Raw genomic sequence first — 24,638 nt, 5'->3', positions numbered from 1 at the left:
AGCCATTGAACAAAACTGTAAACCCCGTATATGATGTAAACCATTTCAAGCCAGCAGGTGCTGCTGCACTCCCAGCACACCTAATTCCAGCACCCCTGCATGGGCATGTGATGCACATTAATTCCTTTTTGTCAGGAGAACCCTTAGTAGGTTTCCCTCTGCCAGCACTTCGAGAACAATAGACCACAAAAGTGGTAGCTGGAAAGGAGATTGGGGGAGGGAAAGTACCAACTCATCTATAAAAAAAGTTTTCCCCTTCACTGAAGCAAAAACCCCAGCCCAGTTGAGATGCCAATTCAAAACAGGTTACATTTATTGACTTATAAAGCTGTGACTAGAAAGATTTAACAAATAGTGCCTACAGCATTAAGAATTCAATTTATAAACAATACTTCTACATCAAAAGAAAGCTGTAGTTTAATATTGTCAGTAAGTAATTTGCCACTTTTTAAAGAATACTACAGATCTACTACAGTATTGGCTCTTAAAGGAGATATTCCCTGTAAGGAGTAATATATGATTTTTGAAATTACAGAGAAAAAGAATATTCAAAAAGCCAAATCCTCACCTGGCATCACTTACGCTGGTACCAATATCTACAGAGCAAGGCTGATTTACACCAGCGAAGCATCTGGCTCTAACTCAGAAGCAGCAAGATTGAAAGCAATCATGACAAAATATCTTCATCACTTTCACAGTTATAAGAGGTGCTCTAACAAATACTGCCTTGTAAATACCTTTTTATTTTCCTGGGAGAAAGATTCTTGTTGATATCCACTCCTCTTTTTCAGTCTGTTTTCTTCACTTTCCAATGGGAAGCTTTGCCTGAATTGGTGCTGGTCCCTTCTTTCCTTTGTTTCTTGCATCTGAGGCATGCTGCCTCTTGCTTTAGCAGGACGGCTCTTTTCTGAGTACGATCGTTTTAAATCTGGCAGTTCATTTCCAAAACCAGATGTATAGTCATCCCACTCCGCTTTGCTCTTCATATTGGAAAAGTCACTCTCATGTGAGGTTTTGTTTGCATTCTCTTTGTTCTTATTTACAGAGCTCCTCATTATATTTTTGTGCCAGTCATCATCCACAGACATCTCTGTGAACTGCTGTTTTGTGAACAATTTCTTCTGTAATAAGCCGCCACCGCTACCACCACCATCGGGGGAAGAATCAGAAGCTAAACTGACTTCCCGTTTTTGGTCCACACTAATAGGATTTGCAGGCTGTACCTTGTTATATATGTACTTTGAATTTTGGAGCCTAGATGTTAAATTGTTCCCTTGATCCTCATCAATAATAAACGTTTTTTTTCTGATACCAATAGTGTCAGCAGGTGAATTTATAAGTTTATCTGAAAGTGAACTAGGCTTTCCCCAATGGGGAGGACTGAATTTTCTGTCTTTGGACTTTTGCTTACTCCATTCTTGGCTACAGGACTCCAGTTTCTCTTTGCTGTTTTCATGTAGAGTTAAGTTCTCAGGCCTGCAGTGTTCTTCTGCACAGGTACCTTGTTTAGTGATACTAGCAGATTGATCCAAGTTCTTCCAATCTTTCCAGTTATAGCTGTGTGGAATTTTATCAGCCACATTCTTTTTGTACTTTGACTTCTCCCAATAAAGCATACTCTGATCTTCAGAGAACTGGTCATCTTTTTTTTCTTGAATGTCACTGGCCTTTATGCATTCCTCTTTATATTCTGCCATAAGAGCATCAATATCAAGAACTCTAGATCTATACCTGTCTTCAGTCTTTACTCTGAACACATCATGACTGTTTTCCCCAAACTTCTTTTGTGCAAGTAGTTCACTGTCTTTGTGTAAATGCCTGAAGTGTAGCGTGGATTTTGGCTCATGATATGCGGAGACTTTTCCTCCACTACCTTTAAGATCAGTTGGAATAATATTTTTCAGGCCCTTCTTTAAGAGGAAAGCATCAACATCTATAATTTTCTCTTTAGCATGATCCAGCCCTCTCTCACAAGACCTCCTATTATCATCCTCTCCAAGCACTGGATATATTTTTTTTAAACTTAGAATATTTTGTTCTTCCTCTTTAACCCAATGCTTGTTAACACATTCCTCTAGGGACTTATCTTTGCAATGTGTACCCAGTACATTTTTATAGGATTGCTGAGGTGTAGGACTGGACCTTCTGGAAGAACCAGAGTTCAGATTAATTGGTGCACTTTCAACCGCTGTAGTAATTTGGTTATTTTCATTTGCATTAACAGTACTTACAGAGCTTTTTTCTTTTTTATCAGGAATCTGATACGTAACTGCAAAATAGGTTGCCTTTGGTTCAAAGGGAGAAACCTGCTTCTTCAAATAATCATCAGGACTGACTGAAACTGTTTGGTTCACCTCCTTTGATTCTATCCCATCTTTGCTTCTTTTACTTTTTTTCTTTATTGCACCTTCATCAAATTGCAATGAATCTGTTCTATTCAGCCTTTTAATACTTTCTTGAGTTAGTGGGCTAACTTCTTCTAGCTTGCTAGAGTCCTGAGGCAAGGTCTTCCTTCGCCATCTTTCCGAAATTTTAAGGTCAGAAACACTACTACTGGTTCTTCTGACTTTTTCTTCTGGTTCTACTAATCTGAGTTTGTCTCTTTCATTTTCAAGGGCTGCAACATCTAAGCCTAAATCTTTTCTTCCCCATTTTGAGTCTGGATATTTCCTTAATCCAAAAACTCTGGATTTCTCTTTATCAGCAGTTATTACTTCTGTGCTAGGATGTTGGTCCACGGAGGGTTTATACAATTGGCTATATCCAGGCACTGAAATTTGACTCCCATGTTTATTGGCACTGGTTGAAATAACATCTTGACCCAAGTCAGCTCTGGATTCATAGCCATCTGTCCTAACTGGTTTTATACCAGCTCTCTCAGAAAAGTATTTGGTCACGTTCGAGCTCTCTGTTTTATCTGTGCAAGAGATTGCATTCTTTTCTTTTTGCATTTCAGGATGCAGTTGTGTCATTTTTTCATTTGCTATCCCCAAATCCTTACTTTTGTTTGTAGCATAAGAGGATTTCTCAGTTATAAATACCGGTTTGCTCTGATTTTTATTGTACTCTGTTATCTGTTCATGAAAAGTACATTTGCTGTTGAAGATCTCTTTAGGTTCCCTAAAAGTAAACTTTTTTGTAGAAGTTTCCAACATGTCTTTAGTTTCTGAAATAAAACTATCTTCTTTCAATGGGTCAGTTTTATTATCTAGCCCACACAGCTGATCAGCATGTAAGACATTCCCATCAGGTTTTCTCTTCTCTTTCACAGAAGATTTTCTAGTTCTGAGTGTCACCGCCTTATCTTCAGGAACGACTGTAATAGCTTCACTAAGTGCTCTTTCACCAAAAGTCTGAAGGATTTCATATCTTGGCTCTATTCGTTGGTAAATTAGAGAGTCCTCTACATGCTTAGGAGTGGGTTTTTCACATTTCTCACATGAAGAATATTTTTCCACTGGAACTGCATGAGCAATTTTCTTGTCTTCATTTACATAAATTGTTTTTCCACGTTTTTCTGCATCTGCTACATACCCTGATACGTCAGACTGACTGTGACACTCTCTCTTTGAACTAGTTTTCTCCTGTAATTCTTTTTCCATCCCAGATCTTCTGTTATGGCCTAGTAAAGTCACAACATCATATTTGCCTTCAAATTCATTAGTCAGCTTTTGTGTAGGATCAATTACAGGTTGACCAACAGCAACATTATGCCTCTGGACATTGTGGTCAAACATGGTGGCTCGGACAGTTTTTAAATGGGTCTTTTCTGCAGGAGTGGTGGGTTTTAATTTTTTTTCAGCGTTATTTGTGGCTGACACAGAGTTTTCACCCTGCAAAGAGAAATTTTGCCTCTCTCTCAGAAAGCTTCCTTTTCTTTCGATCTGACCAGCTTTCTCTGATATTTTTACTGTCTGTCGTGGTTTCCACTGATTCCCAATAGCACAGATCTCAGTACAGTCTGTTCCAGGAGGAGGCTTCATCTCCTTACTCTTAAACAAAAAAATTCAACAGTTAGAAGTTGATTTAAAAAAAAAAAAAAAAAAAAAAAAAAGATGATCTGCAACATCGTACTACCTAGTCTGTATTTATGTATCGAGTATGTATTACACACACACACACACACACTATTCCCTAAGCAAACTAACAAACAGATTCAAATATTGGTATAAGGTAAACTTGCAAACCCAAGGTTAAGCCCTCTTTACATCAGAATCGCTTACCATTTGATTGTTTTAATATAACAAATTAAAATTAAATGCATGAAGTATTCCTGGATTCAGACTTCCATGGTATATTTTAATCTGCAGTGATTACTTGAAGCCAAGTTATACTCCAGAAAAGGCACTGCCACTCAAAATACAGTAGAATATAAATATTTATACTATATTTTGTAAAAGCCAGCTTTTCCCAAAAGATATGGTATTACTGGCTAGCTAAATGAATAAATTATTAGTACTCCATACTGCCATGCAAGAGACCTCAGGAATTTTGGGTACAGAGCATTAAGGGATGGAAGGCTCATGAATGATAGTCAGAACTTGCTAGTAGAAAGAAATAAGGAGAAAGAAAGATGGTCTGCCTGAGCCACAGGGATAGGACTCAGGAGATCTGGCTTCCATCCTCAGTCTGCCATTGACTTCCTGTGTAACCATGGTCAAATCACACAACCTTTCTGTGCCTTAATTTTTCTTTTTAGAAAGGGAAATAATTCTCTCATCAAGATGTGGCAAAGATTAATTCATTCTTGTTTGAGAGATAGATACTATGGCAAAGAGCACTTTACTAATAGCTATGAATAAAAAATAAAATAATCAGGAATTGAAGTTTGAGGAAATAATGAAGAACAGCTGCTACAGGCTGTGGGGGGCAAGCAATTCTGAGCACATTTCACAACTTGAGCCACTGTTAGAGGAGGAATAGTGTTAACGAAAAACTAAGTTAGTTAAACAGATTTGGGGGTGCACATGTGTATTTTCAAAACAATTTTAGGGAGATCTGACACTTCCAGTATCTACATTCAGTGATTGTATCTATTGTAGCAATAAAGGCTAAATTTTAGTAATTTTCACTGTGGAAGTACATGATGATAGAGTCTTTCTGCCCTATGAAAGCATTGAAAAAAATTAGTTCTAAAATTTTCAGTTAACCTTTTTAAAAAAAGTTTTAGTTCAATGAGCTAAAAAAATTTATACTGTGGAACTTATTTATAAATCTTTTAAACTTTCTGATTTCCTGAGTTTTCTAATTGACAAAGCAAATTTATTCAGTCCTACTTTAGGTCAACTTGTGAAGAGAGTAGCTTCCCATTAACCAAGAGAGTTATAAAAAAGTAAAGTTTGGATTTTTTGTTCATTGTTCAATTACTCTTCTTCAAAATTAACTCATTAGACTCATATCAAATTGGCGTTTTTCTTTAAAGTAGTACTGTGCTGTAACCAGGTCCGAAGAAGAGAAGAAGAAAAAAGATCCATGCCCAAACATCAAGGGACTTAAGAAAAATATGCCTAAAATAACAATATTAAATCTTCATATACACAACAATTTTATAGTTTTAAGCAGAAAAGTTATATTTTGCACAACTTAAGTATTATGCTTAGAAACTAAGTTATTGTATATATTCATCAATTTTTAAAAGTGGCCAGCATAAGACACTCCAGATTCTTTATGTAGCACTATGTTGTCATAGACCATTAGAATTAAATGTTACAGGAGGAGTTGGTAGAAAATGCAAAGCATGTTTAATACAATGAGATATTATAAAAGCTTGCATTAAATATAGGATACTTCAGAAGTTTCATAAGAAGTTAATAGGTGTAAGGCTATTGTCATGGTCTATAGTTTTGCACACATATATATTAACCAAACATGTACATGATTTCTGTACATTACCAGGGTGGCCTAAAGAAGGAATTACCAAAATAAGCCTATTAAGATTATGCTATTCTGAATACTCACAATGGCAGTTTTTAACTCGTTGCTTTCTATAGCCATATGTGACACAGCATAGTGCAATATAAATTATAAATACAATTCTGTTTGGAAGACCAAGTCTGTTAGTGCCACTTTCTTACCTTTTGATTTTCTTGTGTTTCACTAGTAACATCACTATTCAATTCAGTAGGTTTCTCAGGTTTAATTTCATTGGTTGATGCTGGGCTTGAAAACCTGTTGCAAAAAATTGTTATTTCTTTTAAGTATGGATGACATTAAACAACTTTAGGTAGTTGCCCAATATGCATATTTTTCAAATGCACAATATTTGACATATTTCTTTTCATATAATTTTAAAATGCTCCAATTAATTTCTTATACATACTATTGGAGAAATCACATTATTTCACAGCACAAATCTTATCTTGATTCAATGGTTTATGTATGCCTGAACTATTGGCAAACAAAGCCCAAACCTTCTCTACAGTTAACAAGCTAGATATAGTTTATTTTCTATCTTGGGAAAAAATGATCTAGAATTTAGGACATAATTTAGTTAGTAGACTACTGAAAAATGGGTTGAAGTTCCCACTGTCTCTTGCATAAACTTTACTGTTAGGTTAAAATCTATTTGGTTCAGGCTCTTATCCCACACTCATCATTGCAGTATTTGAGGACCAAATTCTTCTGAAAAATTATACAATCTCCAATGTTCACATTTTCATAGTGAATAACCTCTGGGAAGATTTCCTCTATTACCCTAGTTTATGCTGTACTGATTACATCAAGTATTTGTGCCTAATATTGCCCTTTTCTTGGACTATTTGAAACACTTTTTTTTTGTCTTGTACAGAATTTGGACCATTCGATTGGTATTGCTTTATGATGTTGGCCTTGGGTTCAGGTGTGTTGACTTTGCCACACCATCCCCAACCCTAGTGCACTTCCCCACATAAAAACAAATCAATAATCATCATCAAAAATCCAACTTTATGCTGGAAAGCGAATTTCACATTGGAATATGTACTTCAGATTTCTTTTTGTTAAACTGTACCACTTGAAAATTTGAGCATATAAAGCCAGTAAGATATTCTCTCTCAATAATATTACAAGCACTCTATTTAGGAGAGCAAAGCAAGATCTATAGGGTTTTAACTTCCACTTCTTAGTGGACTGCCTGACATGATGTAAAGAGGCATGGACCAAAGAAGTAGGCCTCATCAGTAAGAAGAAAGGCACCCGGATTCATCAAAATAAAGTATGTGCCAAACTGGGATTGCTATGTACTTCTAAAACTCAAAAGCCCTGTTTCCTTTACGATTATTATTTTTATTATTTCAAATAGTATTCTATACCACAGATCTCTGCAGTGTCTGCCTGCTCTAAACAGGCAAAACATCAGTTGGAAGGCACTTAAGCCCTGCCCTGCAAGTAACAGCTCTCATCTGCTTCCCTGCTTCCTCCAGATGCAGAATCATGGATCTGTGGACCTTGATATGAAGGTGAAATAAAATTCCAATCTGGCGCAAAACCTGACAGTATATAGTGTCACTGAGGTGACACTGATAAAGGTCTACCCTAATTTGTGCCAAATGCAAAAAATTATTTAGAAGTATTTTGAAAATAAAATGAAGCAAATAGTAAGACTAACACGATGGAAGTGAAAAGAGCACATTAAACAAATGAAAACTCGGGTTATATTATGAATCTTTGGAAATACATAACAGTGTGAGCTATATTTTTCATACCTGGATTTCAAAACATGTAAATAAAACTCAAGCAGTAGTGAGAGACTGCTAAGGTAGCATGCAAGAATTAATATTACTGACAGTGTATTTTTGCAGCCACTGTCAAGATAAATTATGAGCAACGGATTAAGCAGAATTCTAAGAAAAATTATATTTGAAAATTACAAGTGAGGAACTGTGATATCTGACTTTTTTTATTTGTACTAATTGAAAACGTCTCTTCTGTAACTTACTTCTTTGTTAAGTCCGCAGAAAGTGGTCGCGACTTGAGTGATCTGCGTAGATTTCCAGGCTTAACATCTGTATTTTCTGTTGTCAGTTCTCTGATTCTCTGTTGGATGTTCACATTTCTGTTTTCCCTCTCAGTGGCTGCCAGGAGAGGCTCGGTATCCATTGGAGTAGTGCTGCTTTCTGAGCCAGCAAACAAACGGATGTGTTTTTTAACGCTCCCCCTCAAGGTCTTGTTTTCTTTTTTTGAGGAATCTGCAGAATTTTCACTGGCTAAAACTCTGGAAGTTTCCTTTTGATCCAATATTTCCACCTCTTCAATTGTTTTGCTTTTGTTATTAGCCATCTCCTTGTTTTTTTCTGATCCATGTAAGTTAGTTACAATGTCCATTTTTTTCTCATTTTGTTCATCTTTAGATTTCTGTTTAGTTTCCCAAGGGTATTTTTTATCTTTTGCAGAGATCTGTATCAAGTCTTTTGTATAATTTGGGCTGGATGAGTCTAAATCTTTTGGAAAGACTTTCTGGTTTTGCTCACTAGATTTGTTTTTAACATCAAGAAAGTCAGTGTCCTGATTGTTACATTTCAAATTTGATTTAGAGGGATCACCTTTATTCAATTCTATTTCTTCAGCTTTAGACCTCATTTCAGACTGTTCTTGATAGCCTATATCAGTGAAGTGAATTACTGGTACATTCTCCTTAATCTCATCAGATGGACAAGTTTTCTTGCACAGAGAAAGGTCTTTATTTTCAAATTTGGCAGTTAGATCCATGGACAAAGGCCTTGGTTTTCTAACCCATGATTTCTCTGTAGGAGATTTTTCTTCGGAGACTTCCAAATTGCTACGCTTTTGATCTTTTAACGATTCCAGAAAAACAGCAGATACTGGTCTATGTTTTAGCTTTCGTTGCACTTCAGTTAATAAGCCAACTTCGCTGTTGGCATATTTTGCAACATTGTTGGTTCTCTCACCTATAGGATCTTCACATGTGTCTTTTTTTTCATCAGACTGGTGAGGATTCCAGGAGACTGGTCTGGGGTCTGATGAAAAAGATATTTGCCTATGCAGACCACCTTCAGGTTTTCTGGAAGTCACTGATGGCGGAGATATCATCTCAGGCTTTGCATTACCTTGCCACTCTTTTGTCTGTATAGTGCCAAGTGTTCTGTGCTCATCAACAGATATTTTACCTTGTGTTAAATTTACCTTGGATTTCTCAGAGCTAGCTGTTTCAAAAAGAATCACAGTATTTCTACTGGGACTGGAATAAAAGGCCACATTTGTGACTAATTCACTGTTGCCTTTACTTTCATTTTCAATTAGTTTTTGATCTACTAATAGAGGGACATCTCCACTTAACACCTTAGCAGATGTCGTTTCTTCAGTAGGCTGTCCATACACAGAAAACTTGGGGACAAAATTACTTGGTTTGAGAGCAGTAACAGGAGGTTTCACATTCGCAAAAGTATCTGAAGGTTTCTCCTTAGAAAATGGCTTTGGAGAAAGCCTTGGCCTTGATCCAGGAGTAGGCATAGTTGCTGGTCTCCAAGTGCTCCCAAATTTGTTTTTTTCTTCAAGAATTATTGGTGCCGAAGGATTAGAAGGTTGACCAGCCTTATTACTTGCATCCAAAAGAGGGTTGATGTATGTGCGTTGTGTTTTATCCTCACTTGTAATTTCATTTAAGTCAGGTATTGTTGTTAAGGATGCTAGAGCAGAGTTGATCTCTACTCTTGTTGCCATAGCTATAGTTAAACATCCAACAGAACTGGAAAAATCCAATCAGGAAGAACAAGCTATAAAAAAAAAGCAAATGTAAGTATTAATATATGTAGTCAGCATGGACAGCAAAGTAGAAATTCACTCAAATTCTAGTTTAGAATTATAAATAGAATAATAATTTTAAATAGAATTTTAAATTTTAAATATTAAATATGTTAGAATTTTAAATTTTAATTTCTAAATATTTGGGCACTTCAGCTATCTAGTTTACAGTATGCATCATACAATCAAATGAACTGCTTCCAGACAGTAGGGAGAATGTAATGTAATTGATATCCTAAAAATCAGAGAACATAGTGCTAATCCTAATAGGGCAGCCAGACAGCACTACAGATTCCAGTAAATTAAGTAAATTTCTTCAAGTGTTGAAATATTAAATTAACATCAGGAAACGTGATTGAAAAGGAACTGCATTCCAAGATCACAGCTCAGCCCTTATTTTCTTAAGTCTTCTGATGGGTTAGAATGGAAATGAATATTTAACATAAAGAAAAGATAGCGAGCACAAGAGTGAACAGATTCTTAAAATTGTATTTGTCTGTTACTAGTTAAGAGAACTGACAAAATATATGAAGTAAATGTTTTCTATATCAAAGCCCGCAAGTTTTGATAGAACTTACCCTAGTTTGCATTGTCTGCTTATAGATATGTAACTGAAGAAGCATGTACACTGAAACACTTTTCATTCTGAAGAGTAGTTTCCTTAGATCTCATGAAGTACATGGACATACAATCACTTCAGTGATCTGTACTACACCTGACCTGTGAATAAACAGAGGGCATTCAGAATCTAGGGTGGCAGAGCATATACTGTGCAAGTATATATACTGTACATTCAGGGCAGGTCTACACTACACAGGAAGCTTACGTCAACCTAATTATGTCAGTGTCTACACTACAGCCTTCCTCCAGTTGATGTACGGCCTGGTCTACACAGGGGAGGAGGGGGGAATCGATCTAACTTACGCAATTTCAGCTACGTGAATAATGTAGCTGAAGTCAACGTACTTAGATCTACTTACCACGGTGTCTTCACTGCGGTAAGTCGACGGCTGACGCTCTCTCGTCAACTCCACCTGAGCCTCCTGCCCTGGTGGAGTACTGGAGTCGACAGGAGAGCACTCGGCAGTCGATTTATCACGTCTAGACTAGACGCAATAAATCGACCCCCGCTGGATCAATCGCTGCCCGTCGATCCAGCGGGTAATGTAGACAAGCCCTAAGTGCCCTCCTACATCAACATATCATCTCCACCTCCATGAGAGGCATAAGGCTTATGTCCGTGTAGTTAGGGCAACGCAGTGTCTGCGTAGACACGGTGTTACTTACATCCTGTCTTGTCAACTTCACGGCAGGCTCCTGCCCTGAAATTGACAAGAAAGTTGGGAATCCAAGCCCAGCTGCACCCCACTCTCCTGGAGAGCTGAGCAGCTGGACCCTCCTCCCGGCTGGGAGCTGGGGCAAGAAACCTGAGCAGCAGGACCCTGCTCCTAGCTGGAAGCCAGGGTGAGAAGCCCTGGTGGTCCCTCCACCCCACCTCCACCGCACGGTCTCCGCTGGGAACCAGGCAGCCTTGTCAATTTCACAGCTCCCTGAGCCGTTAAATTGACATGGCTGCCCGGCTCCCGGGGGGGAACGGGGAGGCAAGAAGCCCCGAGCAGCTTCCCCCCAATTTCCAGTGGGGAACAGGGAGACAAGAAGCCCAGGGTGGGGAATGGGGAGCGGAGGGAGGGGGAGCGTGTGGCGCAGCCAGTCTCCTCATAGGGAGCTGCCAGCAGAGCTCTCAGCTTCTCACGCTCTCAGCTTCCCACACTGCCCCTCTTGGTCGGCGGAAGCGCTCCTGGTGAGGATGTGCACTTCCGACCAAAGGAGAGTAGTGTGGACATGCACCATCAGCAGGGCCGGCTCCAGGGTTTTTGCTGCCCCAAGCAGCACAAAAAAAAAAAGCCGCGATCGCAACCTGCAGCGGCAATTCGGCGGAAGGTCCTTCGCTCCGAGCGGGAGTGAGGGACCGTCCGCCGAATTGCCGCCTAATAGCTGGACATGCCGCCCCTCTCCGGAGTGGCCGCCCCAAGCACCTGCTTGGCAAGCTGGTGCCTGGAGCCAGCCCTGACCATCAGTAATTACTGCAGTGGCTGTAAGTCAGCTAATGTAGGTCGACTTACATCTCTAGTGTAGACATACCCTCAGTCAAAAACTTCAGCTTTCCAATTTAACAAGCTGACTTCTGGTTAAATACACAACGCAACGAGATTCAATTTTCCAATTTATTTAAAATAATTTGTTGATTTCAATAACTGAAGTTGCAAATTACAGAAAACATAGAACGTAAAAAGCAAGAATATTTTATTTTATCGTCAATATTTTAAAACTTTAAGTATATGGCGACTGACGACATGGCGTACAGGGAATTAAAATCAACAAAGATGGCTGTGCATCAGGGAGAAACACAAACAACTGTCACACAGAACGGCCCCCCCAAAGATAGATCTCAAAACCCTGGGTTTAGCAGGTCGTTGATTTCACGGAGGGAGGGGGAAGCAAATGAATACAGAACAAATCTGGTCCATCTATTTTTTACATCTTAAGCTGGCAGCAGACTGGTAGCCTTCATCGGCTATCTGGGTGCTGGCAGATGTGGGGCTGCATTGCTATACAGCAGCAGCCCCTTGCCTTTTGGCAGTAGATGGTGTACGACGACTGCTAGCCATCATCGTCAAGAGAGTTCAATAGGACTGCCGGCAGGATGAGTCTCCAGGAGACAAAGCATGTCTGCCCAGGTGCCTCTGATCAAACTGGAATACGACGATGACGGATACCAGTTGTAATACACCATCTACTGCCAAAAGGCAAGGGGCTGCCGCTGTGTAGCAATGCAGCCCCACGTCTGCCAGCACCCAGATAGTCGATGAAGGCTACCAGTCATACTGCACTGTCTACTGCCAAAAGGCAATTAGCTGCTGCTGTGTAGCAATGCAGTACCACGTCTGCCAGCACCCAGATGACATATGGTGACGGTGAGCTGAGCTGAGCGGGCTCCATGCTTGCCGTGGTATGTCGTCTGCACAGGTAACCCAGGTAAAAAGGCGCGAATCAATTGTCTGCCGTTGCTCTGAAGGGGGAGGGGCCTGACAACATGTACCCAGAACCCCCCGCGACACTGTTTTGCATGATCAGGCATTGGGATCTCAACCCAGAATTCCAATGGGCGGCGGAGACTGCGGGAACTGTGGGATAGCTACCCACAGTTCAACGCTCCGGAAGTTGACGCTAGCCTCGGTACTGTGGACGTGGTCCGCTGACTTAATGCACTTAGTGCATTTTATGTGGGGGGACACACAATCGACTGTATAAAACCGATTTCTATAAAACCGGCTTCTATAAATTCGACCTAATTTCGTAGTGTAGACATACCCTCAGTCTGCAGACAATTTGAAACAATGAGAGAGCTGTGAACTCTTCTACCCCCATTAACTTCATTTGAGTGTTAACTCAAAAATCCAATAACAACACTTGAAATGACAGCATTACTCATTTCATCATGCACCAGTACTGTGGATGAAGGGGGATAAGGAGGGAGTTGCTGCAGGAAGAAAAGAGGACACATGCAAAGAGACAGGGACAAGAAAAAAAGCAAGGTTGTGAAGGAAGGGAAATATAGGGCTGAAATAGCACTGGTCCTAATGGAGAAAACATTTTCTCACTATGTAATGGTGAATATGGCAAAGTGCAGAACAGGTAATAAATAATGACAGCTTAAAGTTTAGTTAGTACATCAAGTCCATATTCTACCCTTGATCTGTAGCAATCCTTCACATTGATATCAGTGAGATTCTGAGATAATCTCCTTTAAGAAGAACCTGATCTCTCTCGTATAAAATGACAGCACATTCAGCCACTACTTGATAAGTTTGATACCTAGCACTTCATAAAAGAACCAAGATAGCACACAGAAAGGAAAAAAAGTATAGAGAACTAGAAAATAAAATATATCCAGTTTTAAATCATGTCCCAAAAATCCAATTAGTACCTATATCCAGCACTTCCTACTATTCCAAACATGTCTTCAGCTCTCAGCTAAATTAGTTTACTCCGTTAACTTTGGCAGTTTGTTTCCTATTCCAACCAGCTTGTGTATGAGGAAATTCTGCCTAAACTATTTATATACTATGCTAGTCCCTTCCTCAAGTTGAGTCCATGACCTCTTGCTTTCAAAATAGTAACTCTCTCAAGCAGCTTATCAGAATCAATCTGTTCCTTTCAGGATCGTACAGATCTCAGTGAAATCATCCGTGTTCTTTTTTCTAACGAACACAGTCCAAGTCTGACTAATATGTCTCCAACATGTAAATATTGAAAAAATTATGTGAAGAGCAATAAAATTATTTAAAGTCAATTTAGTGGTAATAATTTCCTAAATAAGGGTGAACTTGAAAAAGAATATTCCAAGTGTGACATTAAAAGGTCTTTTTACAGTGCTGTCTCTCAATTTGATAGTTTGATGTATACTGAATTGCATATATAATACACCGGGTATTTTATTTGGGAGTGAGGATGGTTACTGCTTCTTAAAAGGACTAGTACCTTATCCTCACCAGAACACATGGAGAGGTGGATTGGCAGGGAACACACATGCAGAACACAGTGCTCATGATTATTGTTTAGGTCTATTTCCTGGCCAACATTCTTACACTGTGATTTCGCTCCACTGATTATTTTTGTTCTCTTTATGCTGAAGAACATGATCTTTGTGTAAGCCAATAAACCTAATCTAGCCAAGTCAATTTCCAGGGCTTGACATTCTTATTACTCAGATGGGATACTTGGCTTAGTACAAAAAAAATTTAGAAAAAAATGAGAAACAGCTGCTGAAAAAGGCACGTATGCTTAGAAGCAACATGATCAACAGCTGTTTATCAGGCATGTGATTTTTTTTAATAAAAATTGCTAGACATGTAAACAGGAGATTCTGACTGGAGTTTATTTCTTACTTTTGAACTATCTTACTTGGTTCGCAAGGCTTTATTGCCCTCCATTAACTATACAGCTCTCCACAAGCTATCTAGCTCAGTGGTGGACAACCTGCGGCCCATCGGGGTAATCCACTGGCAGGCCACCAGAGCATTTGTTTATATTTGCATAACTGCCCGCAGCTCCCAGTGGCTGCGGTTCGCCATTCCCGGCCAGCGGGAGTTGCGGGAAGCGGGAAACTTTTACGGACTATTTACCCTCCATTTCCACATTCAAGTTCCTGCTTCTTTTTCCGGTGACTTTTTAATCCCCTTGATACAACTATCAAGTACCAGTCCAAAGCAAACACAAAGCCAGGAAATGCAAACTGCTAACAGTGAACACACGAGAAACTGAAGTCTGAATCCTGCCAGAGTTCAGATTATAAACTGTTTTATGATGCACAAATTAAAACGCAACCAAACGATTAACCTGCAACTGTAATAAATCTAACTCTTAGATGATTTAATACACAGTGTGTAAGATGTTTTCATATTAGTAACTTATCTTCAAAAATGCACTTTGGCATGGCTCATTAGAAATAAAAATACCATTATTCACTCAACAGCAGTTTTTACAACCTATGTACTGGCACCCTACAAGCTCTGCCTTTGGGCCATCCCAAGGCCTTGCACCACAGGAAGTATTATGAGGAACCTGCCACAAAGTGCATTCGGCATGCCATATATTATCCACTGTTCACACACAACTCCCATTTACATTAGTGGGAACGCTGTGCACAGCTGGTGGGCAATAGGAACATAAGACTACACAAGAATTTTTCCATCATGAATGATATGGTTATTGCCAGCTGCCTACCTTATTTCTGAATAAGTAGGCCCTTAATACGATGAATACTAAGCAGTATAAGGCAACAGAGGGGCCTGTGGCACCTGTAAGACTAACAGAAGTATTGGGAGCATAAGCTTTCGTGGGTAAGTGAGGTTCTTACCCATGAAAGCTTATGCTCCCAATACTTCTGTTAGTCTTAAAGGTGCCACAGGACCCTCTGTTGCTTTTTACAGATTCAGACTAACACGGCTACCCCTCTGATACTTGATAAGCAGTATAAGGTTTATTCTGCCTCTGCATTTCAGGGCAGATATAAGTCCTGCTCATTTTTGTAAGGATCTGAAGTGGAAAGAGTGATCAAATAACAATCCCAGGGAAAGGATGTCACTCCTCTAATAGAAAATATTTCAAAATGGAAAGGGACAAAAGTAAAAAGCTTCTCAGAACTGAGTAACCATTAAAGCTAATCTGATGAAAACAAACGTAACAAATGAGCAAAGGCAAAACATGAAATAGATTTATTTTTTTCATTCTTTCTGTGAAAGATTTGCACCATTAAATACACATTAACCTTAAGCATTCGTAAAGTAGCAGTTGTTTTCTTTTTCATGCACTTTAAAGACAGGAAATGTTAAAAATACTGTCTCCAGGATCTCATTTTATTTAGGCAACTCATCCTTTTATTGCTTTCTACATCACTTCCTGCAAATTGCTGATGGGATCTGGTCAGTTTATTCTTATTTAGCCCAATCACCATAGATGTGTGAAAGACACAAAAAACAGATCAATCTAAGAATGTGTGGACAGTTTTAAAGCCATAAATGTGAACCTATTACAACAGGTGACCTAAATTATTAGTGCAATCAGACAAAATAAACATTCCACAAATTAATTTGTCAGGCAATTCAAATGAAGTCAGTAAACATATAAAGTATTTTCTACTTCGATTTGAGCCTGAATCATGTTGTTATTACATTACTCATTCACTGAAATAGGATACATCAATTATACTAAAATTGGCATTATCAGCTGTTCTGATCTCTCCCCTGGGCTAATTAAGTCACTCTTGCACTGGCCTTAATTTTAAAACATTCCTAAAAACCTTTACCCACAAAGTAGTAACACCTAGTAATGAGCTCATGAGTAAATAAAATCTGGATTGTCCCAAATGCAGATGTATAGCAACAGCACCAAGTTCAATATAACCATACATATCAAAATAGAACAACTGGTGTTATAAAAGAGAGTCACATTTCAAATCCCACAAAACACTGTCAGCCAGCTAAATATTGTTTGCTAATAATTTTCCCAAGTATTTCTACAATTTGAAAGCTTCAGTTTTCTTCTATTTTTCTCATATGTCTACGTGGAGTCTACCAGCAATAAAAGGGCAGTGTACTGTTTTACAAGATAATAACTGGCTCCCTTATGAGGATAAACTACTCCACCCTCAGGTTTCCCCTCACTGGAAAACAAGATTATTGTCTTGTTAAACAGCATGCCGGTTCTATTAATAGTAGCTTTTACAAGCACTTGTAAATCTGTCCTTGCTATTGCCTGTGCAAATCTATAACTATGGTACATTGTTTAACTATCACTCAGATACACACACAAGAATGTGAATATGTTCAACTAGACCTCTGGTTATGAAACTAGAGTCTTACCCAAATAAACCCTCACACTTTACATATTAATACCCAGGGTTTTAATCATTTAAATGTTGTAATCCACAGTTATATAAATAGGTAAAATAGCTAAATAGGTAACATTAAAACTACAAAGCACTACAGCTAAGCAACATTAAATGCCCAACTTAGTCCCAGAAATGCAACAACATTTACAATTAAGGTTGATATTCCATCTTAAATACACTGGTAGTGCAGCACATCTGATCGAGCCTGTAAAATTAATCACAATCTGGAGACCACCATGCTACAGCAGGCTTATCACAGCTACTAAATATTCGTTGAAGAAAACATTTGTAGTTAATTTAAAGAAAAAACACTAAACTGCAGAACAAACCCTTTCCTTCAAATATGCAGTGTTGCTATCATGTTGGTCCCAGGATATTAGAGAGACAAGGTGGGGGAGGTAATATCTTTTATTGGACCAACAGAATGAGAGAGAGAGAGAGAGAGAGAGAGAGAGAAGCTTTCCTTTCCTTAAAAGGCATATATGAGCAAAACAGGTAATTAAACAATACATACTTTAGACAGCTTGTAAAAGGGCATCCACAAATCAAGAGAGTTAAGAGAAGAGACAAAAAAGATTGGAAAGTTGGGGGCAATCATTTATGAAATAATACCAAAAAAAATGCAAGTGTCTCCTCCCACTGTATCCGTCTGTCCCATGTAGATTTCACCATCAATGTTGACATTCCGTTTATAAAAATCATCCCTACAGATTTAATTTTACAAATCTCCATTATTTAGTTTCACTTCTATTTCTTATTTCCCATAATCCTTCCATTTGTTTATACAGGTTTTAATATACCACTATTTGTCTCCTTTCTGAGTTGCATAATTCCAGCTGCTGCCTTGTATTATACTTTCAGTTTACAGTGTATGTCTTTTTTGTCGGGGTTTTGTTGTTGTTGTTGTTGAACAGAAAACTCCCCCTGCCCCACCCTAACTAGTTTAAAGCCTGCCTAACAAGACCTCCCAGTCTTAAACTGAAGAATCTAGTACTCTTCCTAAATGAGCAGATTAACATCTCCAATACTCAGGGAAGATATTACATAGTGTTCTATGAAACCAAAGTCCTTTCCCCTATACAACCAGCACATCAATTTGTTACTCTCCAACATCAGTCATCTCCAGTCTTCAATCTTGCTTGGCAATGAAAATATCTCTGAAAAGATCACTCATGTTTACAGATTCTTTAGAGATCCTTGAAATCATCCTATTGAAACTGCCTTTATTAATCTAGTTTATTCCTGCACAGACAACAACTGGAATATAATCTCAATTGTAAATCCTGAGTTTTCTACTCCTGTCACACATCCTACCCTAGCACCCAGGAGGCAGCATACCTATCATTACATTCCCCTAGTTAGATCACAGACATTTCAGGACAGATGCTGCACTCATCCATCAAGATTACTTACTTCTCTCTCTATAAAGGCTGCCATTCAGAGCCTGCTTCTTGATCATGATCATTCTTCTGTTAGTTTTTAAATCATTCCTGATCTGTTCTCTTCAAAAGCAAAACCCCTGTTGTAGTTAACTAGACTGAAAGGGCACCACAGACATTTTCCCTGTGTTATTTGTATTATCATACAGCCTAAGCTCTAGCCATGGCTGAGAACCCTATTGTGCCAGGTGCTGTACGAACACAGAAAAAGATGGTCCCTGCCCCAATAGCTTACAACTTAAGTATAACAACAAGAGTCAACAGAAGTATCCAAACAGACCAACAGAGAGTACAAGGAAGCCATGAGACAACACTGGTCAGCAGGATAGGTAGAGGTGTCAAGCACACCAGCAGCCTAACCGTTGTCAAGTTTTTTGTAGCCACCCTAGCAAAGGAGAGTTTTGAGGACAGGGTGGAAGGAAGACAATAAGGTAGTTTTGGGAATGTTTAGGGGGATTTCCTCCCAAGCATGAGGAGCAACATGCTACCCTGTCTTAGAGGTCACATTCTTCCACCGTCTCATTTTCTCCTCCATAATTATTTCATGCATAGACTCAAGTTGTGATTTCTGATGATGCCTTCCTTTAAGCTTCATCTAGTTTGTCTCCTCTAGTTTTTTTCAACTGCTATTTGACTTCCATGGAGCAACTTAGCACAATATCTGTAGTGGTTTCCATAATCTTCTCTTCTCTTTCTGTGTTTGCTACTTAGAGATTGCTTAATAGGAAAATTTTTCTGTGTTTCCCTGAAAATGTCTTTGTACAGTAAAAAGAATAGGAGTACTTGTGGCACCTTAGAGACTAACACATTTATTATGCTCTAATAAATTTTAGTCTCTAAGGTGCCACAAGTACTCCTGTACTTTTTGCGGATACAGACTAACACGGCTGCTACTCTGAAACCTGTCTTTGTACAGTAAGGTCCACAGATCAGTTATAATACATACACTAGCCTATTGGCAGCGTGGAGGCAGAACCAGACCTGTCATGCCACAGGCAGGATGAGAATACCTCATCTCCTGACATTCTCTCCAATTGGGACAGCTTCCAGACCGAGGATAATTCCATCCCATTTTCCTACATTACAGATCGTTAACTATACTTTGAGAAAAGAGCACAACTATTTCTCCTATTGCAAAGTAGGAGGATAATTTCCTCCTAATGCAGAGGTGAAAGTAAGCCGGTCCGGTACGGTACGGCCTACCGGCAAGAGCCAGCTGTGCCAGACTGCACTGGCTTTCGCGGAGGTGATTTAAAGGTCCCAGGGCTCCAGCCTCTGTGGGGATCCCCGGGCCCTTTAAATCCCCGCCGGAGCTCCGGCAGCCGGGCTCCCGCGGTGATTTAAAGGGCCCGGAGCTCCCAGCCACAGCTGGAGCCCCAGGGCCTTTAAATCTTGAAAGACCACGCCTCTTCCGGTTGAGGCCACGCCCCCGCTCAGGACTCCGGCGTACCGGTAAGTCCTTTAAGTTACTTTCACCCCTGTCCTAATGAAATAAACTTGAATCTTTGAATGTCAATTTCCATCTCTATTCTGGATGATCCATTTCTCTTCAGGTTGGCAGGATGTGTGTAGACTTTATTACTTCAAGAAAGGAAGTTTTCAAGTTTGCATAGATAAATGTTCCTATTTTTCAATGTACTAAGGTCCACAGATTCATTACAATGGGAATTTCACAACAGTGTGCCTCCAGGTAGGGAAGCAAGTCATCCTTAAATGTGGGCATACAGAATAAGGGACATTATACATCCTCTCTTTTCATCTGAGCGCTGAAGCACGAAGACTACTTTAGCTGAAAAATGGCTAAAGATTGGATGACCAATATGAACAATTTAGTGAATTTATGCACTGGTGCCACATGGCCGCAGGGCGGATCTCATTATAGGAGACATGATTTCTCTGTCCTGTGATTGTCAGTGCTCCTTAGGACTGAAATTTGATGCACAACCAAAGAAGAATTATTCTTAAATTTACTTAGGGAATGAATGCTCGGACAGCTGTGAGGACTACTTGTCTGAATTAAGAGTGCAATGCTGAGTGTCACCTAAGAAATTTCCAAACTTCATAAACTTGACTGATTTAAGATAGTTATCAGGAAGCTTCAGTGGACAGGAAAAAATGAAGACACCTACCAGAGGAGCTGAATCTGGAGAGTGCTGTAAAAACCAGAATAAGGTTCTCAGTCTGTGTTCTATACTACCTTGGAACGCTAGAATCAGAGTAGCTGCCCTAGGAATACTTTTAATGTTGGGGCTTATACAAAATGTCCTTTTCTTGAACCTTCCGAGAACATTATAGTACAGAGACTTGACCACTTTTCTTGGACATTCTCTTACACCCACATTAGAGCCATCCTGGAGGTTTGAAAACTATATTTCACTCGTTTAATGTTGCAGTTAAAATATGGATTTTGCTTCAGCCAGTAACTTCTATTTGTTGATTTCTTCCTAGGACAATGAGAGTGATAATCACTTCATCCAAATATCCATTTTCAATTTGCGTCATGCTAGATGGAGAATTGGTTTTTGCAATAACAGACCTTCTCTGTAAGGTAGGCACATTGAAAGGACTACGTTAATCGGGCCTGAGAACCACAGCCTCTTCAGCCAGACAGACATCAGCAGTATCACTGGCACCCTCTCCTTCCTGTTCTGTATTATTCCTGGGAAGCAGTGGAAAAGAGGGAAGGCAAATAGAAATCTCGTCTTGCAAGAGAGCATCCATCACCTCATATCCAGAGACCTGATGACATATGGAGAGGCCAAAGGTGCTTTGTTGTTTCCAGATGCAAAGAGGTTGATCGCCAGCCCACCAAACTGATTTACTATGAATGAAGATATTTCTTTTCATTCTGCTTAATCTAACTTCTGCCTGGTGTTCATCATATCCTGGAAGGGTAGTGCGTATAGAAATAGGAATCTTTGTCTATCCAGGAATGGATATGTTGATTTTCTCTCTGGGATCAGGCTGATGGCGTTCTTCCTAGGTTTGTTTTGAAAATACTATAAGACACTTTGACTGTCAGAACCAGAACAAGTCTGTTATCCACGGGAGGAAGAGTGTTCTGAGACTTCAATAAATCACTATGTTACAACCAGTGGATGCTGTGCGTCCCTCTTTCTTGTACCTGAATAAGCCCTCTCCTTGACCACTAGAGAAGACAGCCACATTGCCTTCAGTAGTGATACGAAGTTGAATTTGGCACATTGGAGAACCTTGTGGTGTTATAAAATGAAGGCCAGGCAGGCTAGAAACTCGTAAATGGTAGTCCAAGAGGCCCCTTACTCTCTTCTTGTTCTTCCACATCTGGGCTGTCCCCTCCATGGACAGCTGTTGCAGGGTGGAGATGGAGGGACAGGGTGAGGCATGACAGCATGCAGCAGCTGGTTACAACGGCCTGGACATTAGGGTATGGTGACACACAGTGGCATCAAGGGACAAAAACCCAATACTTTCCTAATCTTTTATGTATGGGAGGAAAATGCCCAATTTTCTATTATGAGATCTTCTCGGGGAAGATGAGAAGGGGCAAATAGCTATAGCTTGTCTAGGGCAACTCTCAAGCAGAGTTTCATAGTACTCAGTACTCTGCCTGGAAGAATCTCTCCTCTGGTTAAGATATGGAAGCAGGGGGAGGGAGCTTCGGCTCCCCAGCTACAGGGCACCCACCAGCACTCAGAGACGAGGACACTACAGCTGGAGAGCCGGGGCCAGAGCTTCCGGGAGCCCAGGGCAGAACTGGAGCCAGGTAGCATGGCTGTCCTACAGCGGAGCTCCCAGTAGCAGCAGGAGGCAGGGATAGTATATGCTCTGGGGGGAATCAACCCCAGCCCTGGGCCTCTCCCAGCTCCCTCACTGCCCCCATCTTCCTTCCAGCTCCCTCCACCCAAGCAGTACCGCAGAGGCTCCCGTCTCTTGCAGTTACTCCCCCTTCCTCTTGCCACCCTAAGGGGCCAAAAACACTGATTACACAAATGAGCATGGGAAACGCACTGCTCGTTCAGATAATCAGGATTTTCAGTTAGCTGAAATTCCGATAAACAGACTTCAATGGTATTTAATTTAGAAACTTTTAATTTAAACACACTGGAGCTAGACTTTGTTGATACATTTCAACTTACAGTTGTACACTTTTACTCAGGTGCTTAATCAGATCAGATGCTGATGCAACACAAAGCGATCAATGTCCTTTCATTAGATAGCAAACACCTGAAGAGCCCTTTGGCCCTACAGAGTGCCCTTTGGCTGACCAAGATTTGGGCATTGCCTTATCCAGCCCTCAAGAAAATATAACTGAATACCACTGCCCTACACTACACAAGCAGGTTTCTGACTGCTGAATGTTCTCCCACACCCTGTAGGAAACTAATCCTAAATGCTCCCAGTCTGGAACAGAGGGTCAGATAGAATCTGCAAGCACAGCAGAAGCAAATGGAAGAGCAATTCAGATAAGTGCAACAACAGCGTTAGCGTAGTGCTCACCACACACAAGCCTATTTCCCTGACATTCTTGTAAAGATCTAATTCAGACAAAGCCGAGAAGCATTAGCAAAGCTGGCCTGTCATTGACAGAACCATGTCCCCTCATGTGGTGAAACTTGTGGTTTGGGGTGGCTGAAGAAAAGTGTTAGGGCAAGAAAAACTTCCACTGCCCAGTCAAGTTTAGTGTGAATAAGTCAGATGGATGCAAAAACCTGTTCCACAACCTTTGGTGAATAAAGATCACTTTTCTCCTAGGTAAAATTCTATTTAGAAGTGTAACAAACAAACTGCAGTTCTACTATAATCAGATAAATTCATTTAAACTCCCATCACCTACATGCAGCGAATGCTGAGGAGTGGGTAGCTACCTTTAAATACAACAAACATGCATCTTGTTATTAATTTGTTAATCCTCTTAAATTATATACATTTAATATTAGCTAAATCTCCAAATTCAAACAAACATTCTGTGTGTGTAATATGGTGTTATATCATAATCAGTTTATGTACAAAGCATTAAATATGTCTATTATTCTTTGTGGTGACCGTTGCTGTCAGGCTGAATGTAATATGCAAGGAAAGACTCATATTTGATATACATCAGTGTGTGTGCTGCAAGAAGAGGATGGTATTAGTGAATGTATCTTATATAGAATGCTAATAGAAACCTAAGGCAAGACTACATTTATATTAAATATCCAACAAGGATTAATACAATTCAGGTTCTGTCATTTGACAGCACATAAAAATGGCGTTTTTTGTAAAATCCACCAGGAAAAGAGCAAGCCATCTGGGCTGTAGACTCTGAGCATGAAAGGCAATTATAAAACAAAATCTGTGTCCATTTTGTTCCATGAAGAAATGTGAAGGTTCCCATGAAAATCAAATACAGCTACATTAGCCAAAAGTTCAGACCATGTGTAAAATGTATTACATATTGGCAGCTGCAAATGCATTTATTAAGAATGAGACAGCCATGTCCTTCTAAAGACTTGTTTTGTTGACTTAGGGCTAGTCTACACTGGCCGCGGCATCGCTTTAACATGGCTTGTGTGGTCGCAGTATAGCGCTGGGAGAGAGCTTGCTGAGCGAGAAAGTTGAAGCACTATAAAGTGCCAGTGTAGACAAGCCCTTAGTGTGAGGCATACAAACATCCTTCCTACATTTTGCCCAATTTACGCCCCCCTTTGAAAGCCATTAATGCTAAAACTACTTGTAAAAGTTTGAACTCATTACCACTACTAGAAAGAAGATGATTAACAAAAAACTTGAAGACACTAAACACATAGTGGCATTTAAATTCCTAAGAACTGAATAAGTTTATATTTTCAGATTTGTATCTCATGATGGAATGAAGCAATTATCTACAAAAACAGAAATAGATTGTGGCTCTGAATACAGACCAAGACCCCTTGTTGAAATGCACAGAAGCAAACAATTGATCAGCATTGGGACTAGAAAAGCAGCCATTGTGAAAAAGTAATCACACAAGAAGAGTTTCCTTTGTGTGCAGCAGCAGCAGCTTTGTT

General features: G+C 39.7%; 1 protein-coding gene across 1 annotated transcript in view; it reads right to left on the bottom strand.

Moving 5' to 3' along the window:
* The window catches only part of KIAA1671 (KIAA1671 ortholog), a 129,623-nt gene that overhangs the window by 91,216 nt on the left and 13,769 nt on the right, over positions 1 to 24,638 (bottom strand). The window contains exons 2-5 of the mRNA XM_054006004.1: positions 10,317 to 10,458; positions 7,916 to 9,710; positions 6,075 to 6,168; positions 738 to 3,992 (exon numbers count right to left, since the gene is read on the bottom strand). Coding sequence (XP_053861979.1) covers positions 738 to 3,992; positions 6,075 to 6,168; positions 7,916 to 9,657 — 5,091 coding nt within the window. The 5' untranslated portion in view covers positions 9,658 to 9,710; positions 10,317 to 10,458. The remainder of the gene's footprint in view (positions 1 to 737; positions 3,993 to 6,074; positions 6,169 to 7,915; positions 9,711 to 10,316; positions 10,459 to 24,638) is intronic.

Source organism: Malaclemys terrapin, chromosome 16 (assembly GCF_027887155.1).
Source record: "Malaclemys terrapin pileata isolate rMalTer1 chromosome 16, rMalTer1.hap1, whole genome shotgun sequence".
Classification (NCBI taxonomy): Eukaryota; Metazoa; Chordata; order Testudines; family Emydidae; genus Malaclemys; species Malaclemys terrapin.
This window is presented reverse-complemented; position numbering and strand designations above follow the sequence as displayed.